General features: G+C 48.0%; 1 protein-coding gene across 2 annotated transcripts in view; it reads left to right on the plus strand.

Annotated features, from left to right (window-relative positions):
* SIDT1 (SID1 transmembrane family member 1) overlaps positions 1 to 12,093 on the plus strand; it is a 103,809-nt gene extending 91,716 nt beyond the window's left edge. The window contains exons 18-26 of one of the 2 annotated variants that reach the window (XR_008391145.1): positions 561 to 697; positions 1,336 to 1,444; positions 5,895 to 5,971; positions 6,908 to 6,954; positions 7,290 to 7,395; positions 7,475 to 7,585; positions 8,555 to 8,668; positions 10,074 to 10,526; positions 10,982 to 12,093. Coding sequence is in view for 1 of the 2 variants with exons in the window: in XM_053663140.1 (XP_053519115.1) it covers positions 561 to 697; positions 1,336 to 1,444; positions 5,895 to 5,971; positions 6,908 to 6,954; positions 7,290 to 7,395; positions 7,475 to 7,585; positions 8,555 to 8,668; positions 10,074 to 10,136 (764 nt within the window). In the remaining variant the exon portion in view is untranslated. Of the gene's footprint in view, positions 1 to 560; positions 698 to 1,335; positions 1,445 to 5,894; positions 5,972 to 6,907; positions 6,955 to 7,289; positions 7,396 to 7,474; positions 7,586 to 8,554; positions 8,669 to 10,073 lie in introns of both variants that reach the window. The other variant, XM_053663140.1, reaches the window with a different exon arrangement.
* Positions 12,094 to 17,882: the final 5,789 nt, after the last annotated feature.

A 17,882-nucleotide genomic window follows, 5' to 3' on the forward strand; every position in this document is an offset into this window, starting at 1 on the left:
CATGTCATCACTGGTATGTGTTATTGACATACATTTAAATTTCATATTAGATTTTTGAGCAACATGGAATATTACACTGTTGTTTGAATTTGCATTTCCCACAACTCTCCTGCAGCTAAGCCACATTTAATTTCTAGCTGTTTTTCATCCCCAGGCTAGAAAGCTACACAGGAGCAGCAGTCGATGTGATTATATCTCAGGATGCCGAGAAGGACCGCCCACACTCATTGCATCGTCACTCTGCTTTGAGTAGGGCTTCTCTTGTCATTGTTGCTGACCACTGGCATTCAAACACGAATACCCCTGCAAGCGGGAATAGTCGCTTATTTATCATGTCATCAGATAATTTTCTTCTGTAAATTAGGAACCGCTTTGAGGGGGTTCAGAAGTGGAGGGTGTGGAGTTTGCCTAGAGAATGAACCTGGGGGGCAGCCATGGTAGAGGTCTCCACACAGTCTGAGGGCAACAAATACTCCAAGGCCTGAAGGGAGGGGGTTCTGCAGGCCGCGGACAGCTCTCACTGTTGCCTGATGGCCTGGGCTCCTCCTCTGGGTCCGCAGACGCGTCCTTCATGTACATGATCGCCGGCCTCTGCATGCTGAAGCTCTATCAGACCCGCCACCCAGACATCAACGCCAGCGCCTACGCCGCCTACGCCTCCTTCGCCTTCGTCATCACACTCACCGTCCTCGGAGTGGTGCGTCCCAGCCCGCAGCCTCAGCCTCCCTTTCGAAAAGTACCCTCTTGAGAGGTTTTTTGTTGTTTGTTTCTTGGAGTTCAAGTGAACAGAACTAAACGAATCATAATCCTTGGTTCATGACACTGCCATCATTGATCCATTTGTGGCATTTTATTTAGTTACTTAGCTAGTTACTTTATATAATGTAATTGGCACCTGTCAAACTATCAGTGAAGAGTCTTAATGTAAAGCTGGGACTTGACTCATGTGAGACCGAAATGGGGACGTGCAAGGCTGGAGAGACTGACTTAAAAAATTAGAAACCACGTTCCGAGTCTGCATGAACGATGTCAGTTGTCTGCAGCTGACTGTTGGAAGAGCAGCACCCCCGACTTTAAACCTACTGCCCCTGCAGCATTGTTGTTCAGCTGCCCGACCCATTTCTTCCCGTTTTCATTTTTATTTGGCCAGGTGGCCACTCTTTTTCCTGCCCCGGTGTAGTAAGGCCCCTGTGAGCTCGGGGAAGGGGTGGGAGGGGACCAAAGTGCATGCACGGCTCAGTCTTTGATTCCTTACGCAGATACGAGACAGAGCCGACTTTAGAACGTTCTCTGGGAAGAACCCCAGATGAAGGTAACCTCCAGCTTTACTCCTAGGTGTTTGGGAAAAACGACGTGTGGTTCTGGCTCATCTTCTCTGTGATCCACATACTTGCCTCCCTGGCCCTCAGCACCCAGATCTACTACATGGGTCGTTTCAAGATAGGTGAGTCGCCTATTACTCCAGACTAAACACACTGGGAACACACATTGTTTTCACTGATCCTAAAGGGAAGGGTCGCTGGTCATTGTGAATGCATGCTCTGAATTCTGTGTTGTGTTTAATAACATACATTCTCTCTAAAAGCTGCCTCTCCTCTATTGGATTGCAGTAAATTGTCATCACTAGTTCCAGCCACCTGAGAAACTAAGCTTACCATACCCAAGGGCTGAGGCACACCTCCAGTTCCAGGTGCCAAACACTTCACAACACACAAAACTTAGAAAGCGTATTTGTGGGACAGTATGATCACCATATCTCTCCTTCTATCTACCTAGGGGATATTTTTCAATTTGTAGCATTCAAAAGGAACATTTCTTTAACCATGCTAAAAGGTTTCCAAGAATGAATTATGTATTATTTCCAAATTCTGGTTCTGGAACTTTTTGAGACCAGCTTGTAGGTCTAGAGGCAAGACACCTCCTGAAATCCCTCTGGCCGTGCGAACAGCAGGAGGACACTGCGTTCTCCAGAAATCAGGGTCTGGTCTGCTGTTGGCCAGGCATATACATGGGAGCAGGTTCAAGTCATCTCAGGGTGTTTACACTTCATCAGTCACTTTAAGGTGCATGAAGTCAGACTTACATATGCTTTTTCCATGTCAAGTAAAAATATTACATATAAACATAGCCCTACTCCTAATATTTGCAGAGCCCAAGGCAAGATTGCAAATAAATGCTTATATACCATATGTATAAAGACTGAAAAGTGATGAAGCAGACTTGAAACTATTAAATACATGGAAGGAAAACTGGAAGAAAGTCCAACAAATTGATAAATACAATATGCCTTTGTTATAATCTAGACAGTCCAGGTTCAAATTTAGAATTCTTGGATCCTCAGAACATAGCTGTACAGGAGAGTTGGTTCCCAGCCCTGCCTCTTTTCTCTGCCCACCTCCACCTCTGTCCTGCATCCCAAGAGTCCCACAGGCGTGCATGTGACACCTTTGTTTAACACCCAGGGGGCGCTCCTTGCCCCTACAAGTGCATACTCTAATGGTGCCATCTGCCTGCAGGAAGGTAGACCAGGGAAAGGGGTTGTGCAAACTCCGAGAGCAGGCTCAAGGCCATATGGGCAGGGAATTCTGGGACCCAGGAATTCAGAATGTGATCTAGAAGGAGAAAGAATAGTCCCATTGCCCTGCAGACTCCACCCTCGGGGGAACGAGGGCCTCTAAAATATGAGCCCCTTCTTGCACAGGTCTGAGAGTGATTCTATATAAACAAGTGGCTTAAGAGTAGGAGACCGAATAAAACATTTTTTTTCTTTTGGCAGTTTAGGTTCCTTCTTGGCACGGTCAGTGGGTTTGCCCTGGACAGTAACGTAGCCAGTGCACTTCCAAATCCCCCAGTGGAAGCATCATTAGCTGGCTGTGTAGGGTATTTGGTTTGGTGCGCTGGTCATTTCCCATCCTCCAGACCCAGAGGCAAGTTCAGTCTAACAAAGCCAACTTTCAAAAGGAAAGTAAGTTGAAGCATGGCTGTTCTGGCTTCTCCCAGAGTTGGAAAGATACACTGACTGCAGATACGGTAGCCCCCCACCCCTTATCTGCAGGGGCTGTGTCCCAGTTGCCCTGGTGTGTGCCTGGAACCATGGTAGCAATGGAACCCTGCATACACTCTGTTTTTCCTATGCATACATACCTATGATAAAGTTTATAAATTAGGCATGGTAAGAGATTAATAATAACTAATAATAAATAGAACAATTATAACACTGTAATAAAAGTTATGTGAATGAGGTCACGCTCTCAAAATATCTTATTGTACCGTATACTCACCTTGTCACTTCGAGAAAGCGCTTCACGCCTTCTCTTCGGCACATCCTAATTGCCAGCATCAATACACTTGTGCTTTGGGGCCGCTGTGAAGTGAAATAAGGGTTATTGAACACAAGCACTGATGTACCATGACGGTGCATCTGATCACCGAGACGCGTCTGATGGAGTCACCAGCAGGCGGGGTGCACAGCGGAGACGCTGGGCAAAGGACGTGTCCCGGCCTGGGGAAGATGCATGGGCCCCTCGAGGTCTTACCATGCTACTCAGTGTAGTGCACAGTTTAAAACTCACAAACGGTTTGTTTCTAGGACTTTCAGTTTCATACGTTCAGACCCCGGTTGACCGCAGGGAACTGAAACTGCGGAAAGCAAAAGCGCGAACAGGGGGACCACCGTGTGTGTAGGGGTGACCATTCATACATAGAGGAGCTCTGACCACACTTATACCTCCTTTACCACCTACAGTCTTGCAGTGCTGACTTAGTTTGCCTTTATTTTAAAAAGGAGAAATGGAATGCATTACCACCAGATAACATATCTTTCAGGATCCGAATAGAAAAAAGCTGTCACACAGAGATTGACAAGAACTTATTCACAGAAGAACTATTCGTAAGGCAATGGCGAGGCTGGGAAGAATGAAAGGGATGACACAGTGAACCCTGGGCAAGTAGCTGAGAAGTTTTACTGTCCACAAGGCCCAAAGGACGGGCGGGAAGCCGTGACCGAAACTCGGAAACAGAGCATGGCGGGGAGAGAGCCAGTCCGAAAGGAGCAGCGACCTTTGGTCGGCAGACAGGGCAGGGCACAGGTTTCCTGCTGGCACTGCCCGTTGTCCACACCCATGGAGGGGGAGGAAATCCACTGACGGCCATACTGTGAGCCTTCCGGGCACGGTGCAGGGCGGAGAGGTGTGTGGCGAGTAGGTCTGAAAGGGCAGATGGGAGACAGCCAGTGTCTAGCTCAACTGAATATTTTCAAGTTCCTTGCCCAGGAGTGTTCCCCAAGTGGTTATGGACTTACCAGAGTCAAAAGGACAGCTCTCTATTTCATTGTGACAAAGAATCACATCTAGATTTAGTCCAAAGGCAGGAAGTTGAGTTAGTGGACGGAGTGGTTCAGGCTCCTGCCTGCCCATTTCAAAAATTAGCTTTACCTTCTCGGGTCACACGCCCCTTTCTCTGTGGCCCCCAGGTCACAGGTGAAAGCCCAGGTGGACACAGGAAAGGCAGCAGCAGGGAGGCAGGGCATTTCATAAGTGGACAGGAAGCTGTAGAACGGCTTGCCCGGGTCACTGCCGTGCTGCCAGAGCGCAGCAAAGACCACGGGCAGTGCCCGTGAGAGAGGACGGACTGGAAGTCGTAAACCTGCACGAAAGGAGACAGAGGGGCGGAACGGGCTGCCTCTGTCCGTGAGGAATAATAAACAGAAAAATTCTGTTCTTTATGATGAGCAAACACTACTTTTGCAGTCAGAAAATAATGTTCAAGTCATCCTTTTAGAGAGGAAAGTAAAATGACCAGTAGTTTACCTGGTTGGCTACCTGCTTACAAATCTTTCTTTTTCTCATTTCTCCTCTGCTCTCCACTGATTCAGATGTGTCTGACACAGGTAATGTTCAGTGGCCCTTCTCAGGGTTCTCCATTGTTTTCTTAACCAAGCGGCCCTCCTGGTTGTCCTGCCAGCTCTGCTCCCTGAACACCTCCTTCCAGGCTGGGCAGGCTCGGTGGGTGGGCAAGCCAGAGCGAGGTGCAGAGGCAAGGACCACTCCCGCCCAGCCTGCGCCCCTCTTCTGGACAACTGCTGGGCATGCCCACATCTGCTTCTCTCCTGTGTATCTGACAGTCGAGCCAAGGCTGGTTACATTGGCCCCAGCGGTGGCGTTCGCAGCAGAGCGGGGACCCTCTCTCACTGAATGAACACTTGCCCCCTGTGCATGGGATGTCTGCCTGGTGGGCGAGTCCGAGAGAGCCCCGCCTGTGATACCGACTCTGTTCCTATGGCAATTGTAACATGTACACTCACTGTGCTTCATGCCATCCTTTGGAGGAATTGCATTTTTAAAAATCTTTGCTGTCTTTCTCTCCCCATCTTAGTTAAATTCCTTTGATGATTGCTTCAGTACAGGATTCGGTTTTCTGAACCTGTTCACTAACCCCCCTGTATCCCTTGGTTCAATTCTTACTGACTCGTAACTACATTGAGTAATACAGATCAGAACTTTTACAAGCTAAGATTTCCCGTGCTCTAGAGAGAGCACGTGTGTTAAGGTGGGCTTGAGGGGCCCCACCACCGGAGCGAGCTGTAAGCAAAGCGAAACAGCGGAAGGACACCGTGGCGGGCTTGGCCAGCCGCCCAGGTTATCTGTGCCCGCGGGCTGCTCGCTGGCCTTTCTGCGGTGCGACCCACGGGGGCCGCACATTCTCCACGAAAGCGGCCCATGTGTGTGTTGCCTTTTAAAGCAAACGTTTATCGCGCACCTCCTTGGTGCAAAGCTCCATTTTGGTAGGTGAAGACGACATCATCCTGACCCCAAAAGCTTGGGCCCTAAAGGAGCATTTTGATTATTGATTATTTCTGACTGAGCCCCCTTACCACGCGACCGTGTCGTCGGCAGATTCGGGGATGTTCCGGCGGGCCGCCATGGTGCTCTACACGGACTGCATCCACCAGTGCAGCCGGCCTCTGTACATGGTACGTGGGCCCCCGGGCTCCGGCCTGCGCCAGGGAGTGGGGCACCGCAGGGGGGGCAGGGGCAGGGCAGCCACCCGGGCTCCCCGGGGCCAGAGGGGCAGGTGGCCCAGGGTGGCCGAGGCCGGTTGGGGGGAAGAAGCATGTTGCTCTCTCTTCTTGTTCATAAAAAAAACAAGCTGGGATGGTACCGTTTTTGAACACGAAAGATGGCTAGTGTAGAAAGAAATACGTGTGTGTGTGTGTGTGTGTGTGTGTGTGTGTGTGTGTGTACAAAAAACTATTGAACAGTGATCGTAGCTGTGGCCGGTGTCCCCATAAATAACCAGCCAATGAGGTAAGGCAGTTTCACTGGGTCACTGAAAGGGGGCGCTATTAATAACTGCCCCAGGACGGCAGGGGTAAACCGGACTGTCCCAAGCAAACTGAGGCCTATGGCCACTCCAGGCACCTTCATTAGGAACTTATACTATCCACATTATACATGCGTTTGATTTTTATACTTTTTTTTTTAACCATGAGCAAGGGTATTTTTTTAAAAACTGCTTATTGCTTCGTGGTAGAAATACAACTTTAAAAAATTCCCCACTACGGTGTTCGGTCCATTACTCCCTTGCACACTGAGCAGGGCACTCAGGGCCCTGGTCGCAGCTGTGTCTTCACTCGCCGGCCGCGACCTCGGGAAAGCCACGCGCCTCCACAGCCCTGCCCCGACCTGGACACCTACACACGGAGCCGCACTCCGAACGGCGGTGCTGCATTGGCCTGGCCCACAGGAGCTCACTGGGTTGCTGCTAACAGTTTAGAATCGGAGGGTTTTTACAGACAGGACTGTGGGAACCCCTTAGCCCACTAGAGCTTGGACAGGAGCTCCGGGCCCTAAAAATGGAGGGAATGGAGGCTGAGGGTTTTTCAAGGTTTTCCTTCCTCCTTTTTCAGGACAGAATGGTGTTGCTTGTCGTGGGGAATCTGGTTAACTGGTCCTTGTAAGTAACTTTAAGAAAGCACATCTTGTTTTAAATTCATACCTGTGACACTGTAGTTTAGCTTTCTTTGGCTGTCACACGAAGGGAAAACTCGTTTCAACCAGACAGCAAGTATGATTCTTAGTGGTGCATCCACTTATGGGAGCTTTACCATCGTTAAAAATGAATGTTCTGAAGGAGGCTTAATCCGTTAAAAGTTACTCATATGTTAAAGAGGTTTATTTTTCTTTATAAATTCTCCTCCTTGCAAAAATGAGAGTGGGAAAGCAAAAAAAGTCAATAATGTTACAAATCCACCCTCATGGCTGCAAAATAATTCCTGCCCGTGTGCACAGTGCCCTCTTTGGACTGATCTACCGACCCAGGGACTTCGCTTCCTACATGTTGGGCATCTTCATCTGTAACCTGCTGCTCTACCTGGCCTTCTACATCATCATGAAGGTAAGCGAGGCGACTGGGGGCCTGCAGCGCCCCACCCAGGCCGGCAGTGCGAACCGCAGCCTCTGCTTCCCGCCCACAGCTCCGCAGCTCCGAGAAGGTCCTCCCCATCCCGCTCGTCTGCATCGTGGCTACCGCTGTGCTGTGGGCTGCCGCCCTGTATTTTTTCTTCCAGAATCTCAGCAGCTGGGAGGTAAGAGAACAGTTTCCTTTTCCAACGTGATATTCTCTTTCCATCCCGCCTTTTCAGCACCCTGCCTCCCTCTCTCCATGTGCTTGTCCTGGCTAATGTTTTTGGTATCTCTAAAGCAAAAGCTTTCTCTAAAAGCTTTACCATCTCGACGAAGGGCGCATTGTCGTCGTGATCAGAGTAGCACTCCTCAGTGCGTAACGCCCACACTCTGCAAATTTGATCTGCCGTGTGTATTTTGTTACAATCCTGTTCTCAGAGAATGTTTAACATATGCAGAAACCTTGATTAGTGTGTCTTCTCCACCTTTCTCCTCATCATCCTCATCCACAAACAAATGCCCAGGTGCAGGTGTCTAGACACCCACCTCATAGACTGGAAAGCCGAGGCCTAGGACATTAATGATATTGCTGGGCTGCAGGGCAGGGAAGTCTCCACTCCATCCTCACAACCACCGCGATCGACTGTGGAATGTTTTTCACTCCAGAAATTAACTCCGCGTTTCTCCTGAACGCCTTAGCCACAGGGCAACCACTAACCTATCTTTTGTCTCTGTAGATCTGCCCATTCTGGACACTTCATATGAGTGAACTCATATACCATCAGGCTTTTCAGTCTGACCTCCTTCACTTAGCATAGTGTTTCCTACATTCATCCAAGCCTTAGCTTTATCAGTACTGCATGTATTTTTATTGCTATGCAATATTCTGTTGTGTGGATACACTACGTTTTATTTATTCACTCATCAGTTGATGGACAGTTGGGTTGTTTCCACTTTGGGGCTGTTACGAATGATGCTGCTGTGAACATTTATGTGCAAGTTTCTGTGTGTGTGTGTGTGAGTGACTATGTGTTTTCTTGGAAGCGAAGTTTCTGAGCTAGGCGTTTGCATTTGTGTAGCTTGGCTGCTCAGCGCTCTGCACACCTGAGCTGTGGGATTGCACGCCCACATCCCGCCTCCCCTTCCCGCAGGGAACCCCGGCCGAATCCCGGGAGAAGAACCGGGAATGTGTCCTGCTGGACTTCTTTGATGAGCATGACATCTGGCACTTCCTGTCTGCCACTGCCCTGTTTTTCTCATTCTTGGTGAGTTTATAACACCTTTTTTTTTGTTAATTTCTTCTCTCTCGAATCTTGTGCTCTTTTTCTTCTTCCCCTCTGCCTTATATCCTGTTTTGTAGTCTTCTCTTAATTTCCCTTTTCAATTCCTCAGTGTAATTCAGTGTACAGATTTTCTCTTTATGTTATCTTTTGGTTTGGTGTTTAATTTTTCTTTACTATTCAGTATTTTAAGACATAGACTGACAAAATGGTTTTCCTTAAGCCGCACAAGGTTCGGATTGAATTGGTCGTTGGAACTCATGTGCCCAGAATGCCCCAGGCATCACCGTGGGCGTCCTTTAAAACTTCGGTAACATTAGGTTACGCCTTCCTATGCTAGACTCACATTCCTCCTCCTCTTCCAGCCTCACGGAACAGCTTACGCATAACTTACAAACTCCTGGAGTGGCTTAGGATAGCATCCAGGCCTCCATGACCTTCTAACCAGTCAGTTCCAAATCTTTCCTTTAGTCCCTCCATCTATTTTTTACCCCAACATTTTCCCAGAAGCCAAACGTATTATAAGATCCTTGGATGATACCTCCTGGGATCCTTTTATATTAATTTTGATTTTCCAAATAGAAGTCTGTGGCACCTATACAGGTGCGGGGGACAAATAACAGGAGCAGGTGGCCAGGGCTCCAGACACTGTGGGGTTTAAGCGCTCTCTGCAAGCCTTATAACCTCGAAAGTGGAGCAAGGCTACCCCCTGGTGGCCAGTTTTGGAAGTTTAATCTGTACAATCATTCTTCAAGGCTTTTATTTTTGAGTCACTTTCATTAGAAAGAAGAGAGACAACAAAAGTGGAGTGAAGGGTCCCAGTGGAGAGAGCGGCGGTGCTGGGGCGTAAAAATAGAGGGGGAGGGTACACTTTCTGGGCAGCAACACTTTCTGCAATAAGACTTTATTTCCTTTAGGTCTTGACCTAAATGGTCCTTCTCAAAATTATTTTACCTCTCCCACCCTATACTTTTCATGTTCTCTCCATTATTTAATTTTTATCCTTAGTGCATATGACCATCTAACATACTATACCCAGCACATATTTCTATCTAACACACTACACATACATTACTCATGTATTCTGGAGCCCTCCCTCGCATGCAAGCTCCAGGACGATAGGATGTTTTGCCTCTTTCACTGCAAGCTAATCTCCAGCACCTGGAATAGCACATGCTAGACCTGTGATAAATATTTGAATTAATTAATAAATGAACTATGTATTATAATACATGCCTATTGAGAGTGCAGCATTGTAGAAAGCTGCAGAAGACATGAAAATGAGCGAGGGCACTTACAGGTTCCGTCTGTGTGAGTCTCAGAGAGAAAGTAGCTACTCAATGTGGCTGTGACCGTGTGTTTGTTTCATTTCTCCGCCCTCACCTTTCAGGTTTTGTTAACCCTGGATGATGACCTGGATGTGGTTCGGAGGGACCAGATCCCTGTCTTCTAAGCGTCCAGCTTTAAGAGGGGGATGAGGGAGCCATCAATCTTGGTGCTGTTTCCTAAAAACACGTGGGGCCTACAGCACAGTAGCCACTGCCAAACGCTCCACTCAACCCCTGTGGAGTCGGCTCTGCACACACTCGCATGGGGAGGGCAGGAGCAGAGGAGACTCAGATCTGCAGGACGCGGGGAAGAAAGGAAGCGGCGGCTGTGGACGAGGGCAAGCCCTGAACAGCGGAGAAAGCCCCCATCCCCTCATGTTGCAACTCTGAAACCAGAGAAACGCTGCATCAGTCGGTTCACTGTCCTGTGACCGCCCCCACCCTCACCTGGTACTCACCAGCAATGGCAGAATGATGCTGCATTTTTTTCTCCAGCTGACCCCATGCCCACAAAGGTCAGCAGCCCGGATTCCCCACCCAGAGACTTAGGTGGGCCCCTTTGCACCTTTCAGACACCTGCTGCACAACACAACAGCTCGCTTCTCCAGGGTCCTGGGGTGACACGGTGCCTCAGAGTCTGGTAGCCAGTGGACCCGATGCCCTACCCCATTGGGATAGACGTTTTATCAGCAGCAGCTCATAGCCTCCTCAGAAGGAATGCTGTTTGTTTTCCCCCAGGTCCCTGACCTCCTTAGGGAGACTCTGGATTGGGCCTTGTCATACAGTCCTCCTAATTCATCCCTGGGACCAGGGCTTGGGTGCTTACTTATTCCTTGGTGTCTTCATCTCACTGCTGTGTGCTGACCCCATAACTCAGACTCTGCCTTCTTGAGAAGAAGGGACCAGGCCCCATTGCTCCACAGACTGGCTCTAAGGTGGCGGGGAAGTGAGAGAACTTTTCTGTTGGTAGGCGGAGCAAGAGAAACGACCGACAGTGCTGAGAGAGAGGGGACAGCAGTCAGCATCCAGCCACCAGGCCCCACCCAAAGGACTTGGGCTCCTGGAACTAACACAACCAAGGCAAAAGCACTTCCGCCTGCCTCCAGTTCAACCAGCGCAATTCTGTGCCCGCGGCACCTTTGTGGAAGGAATGAGTGACCCCAGGGGCGCTGCACTAGGGGTCCCTCTCCCCCTGACCCAGCCCCTCTGTGGCCACTTTATGCGGACCAGGGCCTCCAGACTTTCTCCCTGGATTCTCGAGAAGTGGCTCTCAGGGTGAATGCATGTTACTCTAACTCCCTAGTTGCAAAGAGCACAGAGGATTTAGGATTGTCTTGCTGGCACCCAATGATTCTCATGGTCTCCCCAGCAAGGCCTTGAGAGAGGCCAGCACCCCACTTCCCTGCTCACTGTCAGGCAGCTCCGCCCCTGAGAGTCCCGTTGTGACCGGGCTCCTTGTTGCCTGCATACGATGGACCTGGGACACGTGCTCGCCAATGTGCACACAGAGACCCATCTGCCCGTGGAACTGAAGTCGCCTGTCCCCTCTGCTTTCCTGATCACTCCTTAGAGAAGTGGGTCAGCCATTCTCTTTTTTAAAAAACTATTCTCCTCTCAAATATCCGAAGAATGTTCAAAACACACTTTGGAAGTTGAACAGCAAAATTTCCCTCATTTAAAAAAAAGATGCTGTTAATGAATATTTTATTATTTCATCAAACTTGTCATTGGTCTTCTGTTACACTTTATTCCTTAAAAATTGTTGGCATCCATCCTGGGGACAAAAGCCTTGCCTCACGCGGTTGTGCTACAATCGGGTAAGTTCATACTGGTGAAAAGCATTCCATAAAATAAAAACTCCCTTGAAAATGTAAAAATATTGTTGGCTTCCATAGGCCTTATGAAGGCCACCTATTACATGGCCGTGTTAGTCTAACATCTAAAAGAAATTTTGAATCTGTGTAACTATGGTTGATTTGAACCAAATCCCCTTTAAAAAGATCCACTAAGGAAATGTAAACACTGTCCAAGTCGCCTTGTGGCCTGAAGTGAATAAATGCTGAGACTCATTGCCTTTTGGCAGCTTGTTTGAGAGACAGGGCCGTGGGGAGAGGCCCCGTGGAAACGGGCGAATCGGGCTGCTGTACTCTTGGACCGGTTTCCATCTTCTGTGTGGCGTCATTCACCCAGGCACTGCGGTCAGTTCTGTTCTCTACGGCAGGACTAGAAACCCAGCCCAAGCCCACTCTTCCACACGTCAAGTCTAAAGGCACTTGTTGCCCATTCTTCCTGCAGTGCCCACCTTGTGGGTGGAGGACTCAAGGACATGGCTCGACAGCACCAGCGGGGTGGGTAGGAGTGCGGGGCGGAGGCGCGAGCAGAGGTTTTCAGGGCTGCACCGTCCCCCGTCCGTGTGCAGTGCAGTGCCTGAGCAGCTTCTGCCTGAGCTCATGGATTTCACTCTTCAAAAGAAAAGGGACAGCGGCTCTGAAAGCCAAGTCCAGCAGGACGGTAACTGGAGAAAAACAGCCACTGCGAAGAGGCCCCTGCCAGAGCAGGCCCAGGGGTAACAAGAGCAGTTCAGCTGGAGCAGGACAGCAGTGTGGCAGCCCGAGGGGCAAGCAGTCACATAAAAAATAACCCCTTCACACCTCTGGTGAATGCCGGAGAGGCCACGCCACCTGTTGATGCTGGATGGTTGAGGGCTTAGCCCAGCTTTATTTTAGCAGCACTCGAAGCCGGTGGAAACCGGAGTCTGTCTGAGGATGGGACTTTCCATGACTGGAGGAGGTCACCGAGCCAGCTCCCAGGACAAAGAAAGTGGCAGCTGCCTCCTTTGTAGCTCCAAACAGCCACCAGAATGTTCTGTGGGACCACAAAATGCCTGTGTCAGTGAATTAAATAATACACACATGTTTCTCATTCTGGGAGGCAGTCTCTCTGTGTAAAACTTGGGGGAAAGAGAGAAGCAAAAATAAACACTTCTCATGAAAGGAACAGTACAGTTGGAGAAGGATTCTCGAGTCAGACTTTAGTCCAAATACATTTGTCGTGTGACCTTTGGCGAGTTGCTGGACCTCTAGGATTCTCACCGTCCCCGTCTACCTGATGCCAACAAGCACGAGGGTGACAAAGGTGGCCATGTGCAGACCAGCAAAACCAGCTGTTCTGTTCCCTGCCCTCAGCTCCAGGAGGCCCTGCGGGGTGGGAGGCCGCCTGACCTTCAGAGATTCTTCAGACCATCCAAGCTCCCAGCTGGAGCTCCGTCTTGCCCCCTTTTCTGCGTTTTACTGCCTCTAGCCCTTAAAACTCCTATTCCAACTCAAATGAGAAATTGCCAGCACAGCCGGGACCACAGGGGAAGTCTAACTGGGTACGATATCGCACTTCATTATTGCCTCCTCTGCCCTGGGTGTTCTCCTCCCTCAAGTAGCTATTCCTACTCTGCTTCGGGGCTGCCACGGGCAAACGCCCCCCACACCCTCCCCGCCCTGGCCGCCAAATGTGCTGTGGGGAAAGCTTGGGTGTCCAGCTTGTGTGAAGAAGGGCTTCAGCCCCCCAGTGACAAAACAGGTTCCCCGCCAAAAAAGAAGCATGAGTGGTCACGCAGGTTTGGAAATGACTCTAATGTCCTCTGGTGAAATTTAGGAAGAACATTATGAGTAAGATACCATTTGCCTCTGCCCGAAGCAATGCAAACCTTTGCTTACCACTATTCTGCCCAGTTAAAAGTAGGATTTTTTTTTTTGCTGTTTTTTTTATGCTGTTTAGAGAAGATAAACCAATGTGGCTAAGTTTTCGTATCTCCTCTCTGTGAATGCACCACTGTCAGCAAGGTTAAGTGCCTGCTAAATCTTAGGCCTTAACACATGTGAATTCAAATAGGCTTTGCGAGAGGTGCAGATCAGCCTCCACCACCGAGTTTCTGAAAGGCCACAGTAAGAGAGTTTTCACTTGGATGGGGCTCCTCCATGAAAAGGCCTCATGCTCTGAGCTCCAATGGGGGGCTGGAATTCATCCTACGGCTTTCCTGAAGGGTGGTCTTTCTATTTTTATTAAACTATGAGGAAGACTAAGTGGCCCCCATCATTCACTTAGAATTATCCTTTACTCCCCTGAATCTGAGGGAAGCAGAGCTCTACCCTCTACCTAACTATCTCTAGATTGGACTTCATAATTTTCCCCTGAACTCTAAATTTTTAAAAAATTCCTTGGATCTATTCTACATTTTTTCTTATTGCCTTGAATTCCCTGCCATCTAACACACCGATGTCACTGGAGATCGACTCTAGCTGATCACTGTCTCTTAATACAGAACAGCCTTGAAGTGTTACCATATTTCAGTCAAGTTCTCAGCAAAGTCTGGGTGTCCCCTCTTTGGCCCCAGCACTACAGGTATGACTTAGAAAACAAGAGGTTTACACAGTGAAAGATTTTTGCGTGCGGTCGAGAGAAATCTCATGATGGCTAGCTCCCGGCCCCGCGTTTCCTCCGAATCTTGACGTTCTTCGTGAATTTGGCCTCTAAGTCCTCTAAATGAAAGGTTATTCGAGATAATTCAAAAGCTCTCTATTTTGGGATGCTATAGCATTGCCATCAGAGAAAAAAGTTGATTTGCATTGTATGGATTTTATTGCATTGCTCACCTGAGCTTTCCACAAGGCTCAGTGCCTGGTTCGGTGGGGGGGGGGGGCTTCAAGGAAAAGGACACATGCAGGCTTGAGTTTTACTCTGCTGCTCTCTTAACGTGGGACACCTTGTAAAGCAACGTGCTTGTCAAGGGGTCTACTTCCCCTTTATCCTCTCCTTCCTGGCCATAGCACTGTTGACTTGTGTACAATCAGAAATACTACTTCAGTCAAAGGACAATCACCAAATACTCGGGCAGACCCGGAAAGGAGCTGGACCCAGCAATGGGAAAAACACACAGTTTCTTCCGTCATGGGGTCCACGGTCCAAAAGGGAAGAAGTACATGAAACAAGTAATTGAAATTTGCTCATAGTAAGTGGGCCAAGAGCTCTAAGAAGAGAATGAATGGCTCCATCTCCCCAGTTCTTAGGAGCTGCAACTCTGCCCCCCCCCCCCCCCCGCCGCTGGAGGATAAGCGTGCTGGCAGAACTGACCGTTGTAACAGCCGACGTCTGTCATCGGGCCTCTGCCAAGGGCTTTATGTACATTAATGTATTTCATCCTGAAACACCCTCTCTGTGATGTTGGTATCACTATAACCCCCAGGTTCCAGGTGGAGAAACTGAAACTTGGAGAAAGTCACTGGCCTCTATGAAGCAAATACTGCAGAAACCTGGATCGGTAGTCAGAAATCAGTAGTTTAAGTAACAAGACAAAAGACAGACGGATCGTGGTACCACAGTGATTCAACATTTATCTGTACATGTATCTATATATGTAAAATACACAGCCTAAAATTATAGAACTCTTGAACCTGTTAACAAAAAGAGAAGGTTTTGCCCAGGCAGGTGTGGCTCAGTGGATTGAGTGCCCGCCAGTGAGCCGGAAGGTTGCCAGTTCGACTCCCCATCCGGATTGACGCCTGCCCTGCGGGCCAGGTCCCCAGCTGGTGCAGGGCTTAGCCTCGTTCCATTGTGGCAGCACTTGAGGTCTGTCTCAAGTTGGAGGTGTGTGCAAGACAGCCAATGAATGATTCTCTCACTTCAATATTTCTCTCCCTTTCTCCCTCCCTTCCCCGCTCTCTAAAAAACAAATAAAATATTTTTTAAAATAAAAGAGAGAAGATGTTTTCAAAATTCAGAAGATGTGTGTCTGTCATATAAATCTGAGCACAGTGAAACTTACTGTGCTTTGAAGGAAGCCAACCAATGAAACTACAGTTTGGGATCATGCTGGCTCTCTAAACGGGAACAGCTGGGCTATACGAGAACTGCTGCTTCAGTTTCTAAGCTTGTAAACTCAAGACCAAAGTCTTTTTTATAAATTCAATGATTGCACTTGGCAAAGGGCTGTAAAACCAAAGCTTCATTTTAAATTAAAATACATGTTGCATAAGGTGTAAGGTTCCCACTGGGAGGCTGTTGATGCCAAACCAAAATTAACAGTGGACAGAAAGTACGGGAATGCAGGGGCTTTTTGATTTCCTAAAAAACATTTGGACCTCCCCCCACCCCCACCCCCCACACACACACTGTCAAGAATTGAAAAGTCCTCCAAAGTTGCCTCAGAAACTAATCCGTGCAGGCCCAGTAGGCTGGGCAGAATCCGTGCCTCTGCCCGATGGCTGGAGGGTCTCTCCCAGGGGAGAGGTTTCATTCGCCAAACTGAGGCAGAAGAGCGAGCCTGCCATGAACTGGGAAATCGTAACTCTTCACCCGGGGTACAATGATGATGGTGATAAGTATTTCTAAATTTGTCCGGAGGTAAGACAACAAAGCAATGTGATTTGATTTGAAACACTGACATACTAACCAATCTTCTTCCCCTACACTAAGCTGTTTCTGAGGGTTTCGAAAAAATATTTAATGTGAATTTGCACATCTGCCACTCGGCAACATTTTAAAAAATGGGATTTAACCTAATTGGATTCAGGAACTCCCAGAAAACTCCCCCGAGCCAGTCAGTTCTGCGCTGCTACAATTTAGCTTCAGCCTTTCTCAGCCACAGATCTGAGTGTGATTAAACCGTGTAAGAAAACACCACCAAGCAAGAACTGCACAGCACATAGTTAAAAGCTGGATTTTCGTATCTTCCCCAAACTCTGTAGCTTACTTTGCTATGTGAAAATTAAGTGGTACATTGATACTAGTAATTAATTTACCTGACTTCTGAACTTACGTAGACAGCAAATTAGTATTTATCTCTTTAATTTCTCACAAGACATAAAACAGGTCACAGAAGCTGCTGACGCTGCATTTCGGTCTCGCATGTAGGGGGACGGAAATGAGGAAGGGCATGGAAAAGAACCGCCCCTTGGCATTTAAATGTTCCTTTGAAACAGTGTTAAAACACGTGAAATAGAAAACCTCTTTGTCCTGCACAGCAATATTGTAAAGGAGAGAGGACAGATAACGTAGCAACAAATAAACTAAGGTACACATAAGTTATACTTCTTGCCCTAAGTCCCACAGCCCGCTGATGGCAGGCCAATACGAAATGGTGTCATGGCTCTTTTTCTGAACAGTGACAACACAGTAAGTTTGAGATTTGGCTGACTCAAGAAATTTGTCAAAAGAAAACTAGCATCAGTTCAGACCTCCACAGATAGTCTTTCTTAACTTTTTATTTGAGTATAAAATATATTCAGTAATATACAACATGTGTATTAAGTTTATACTTATTCATGAATTGTTACATATATATGCATATGTAACCACCGCCCACATTAAGATATAAAACATCCTCAGGTCTGTTCCACTGATCTGACTTTTCTCCTCATAGATAAATTTTGCCTGCTCTTGAACTTCATATAAATGGAATTATGTGGTATGTACTCCTTTTTGTCTGGCACTTTTCACTTGATGCAATGTCTGGGAGGTTCATCTGTGTGTGTATCAGTAGCTCCCTTTTAGGGAGATGACCTTTCATTCGCCCATTCTCTTACTGATGTTTGGGTTGTTTCCAGTGTGGGGCTACTGTAAAGAAAGGTTTTATGAACATTCTTATACATATCTTTTGGTGAATGTATACAGACATTCTTTCCCAGGGTACATACTTAGTGCCCCTATGGAATTTCTCAATCACAGAGTAGGTAAGTCTCTACTTTTAAAGGAAACTGCCAACAATTTTCCAAAGTGGCTGTACCAACTTACACTCCCATTATCATCGATGAGCGTTCTAGTTATTCCACACCTTTTTCAATACTTGGAACTAATTTTCCAATTCCTCCAATTTTAGCCTT

The sequence above is a fragment of the Artibeus jamaicensis genome, unplaced genomic scaffold (assembly GCF_021234435.1).
Source record: "Artibeus jamaicensis isolate MK-2021 breed Jamaican fruit bat unplaced genomic scaffold, CSHL_Jam_final contig_3126, whole genome shotgun sequence".
In the NCBI taxonomy this organism is placed as follows: domain Eukaryota; kingdom Metazoa; phylum Chordata; class Mammalia; order Chiroptera; family Phyllostomidae; genus Artibeus; species Artibeus jamaicensis.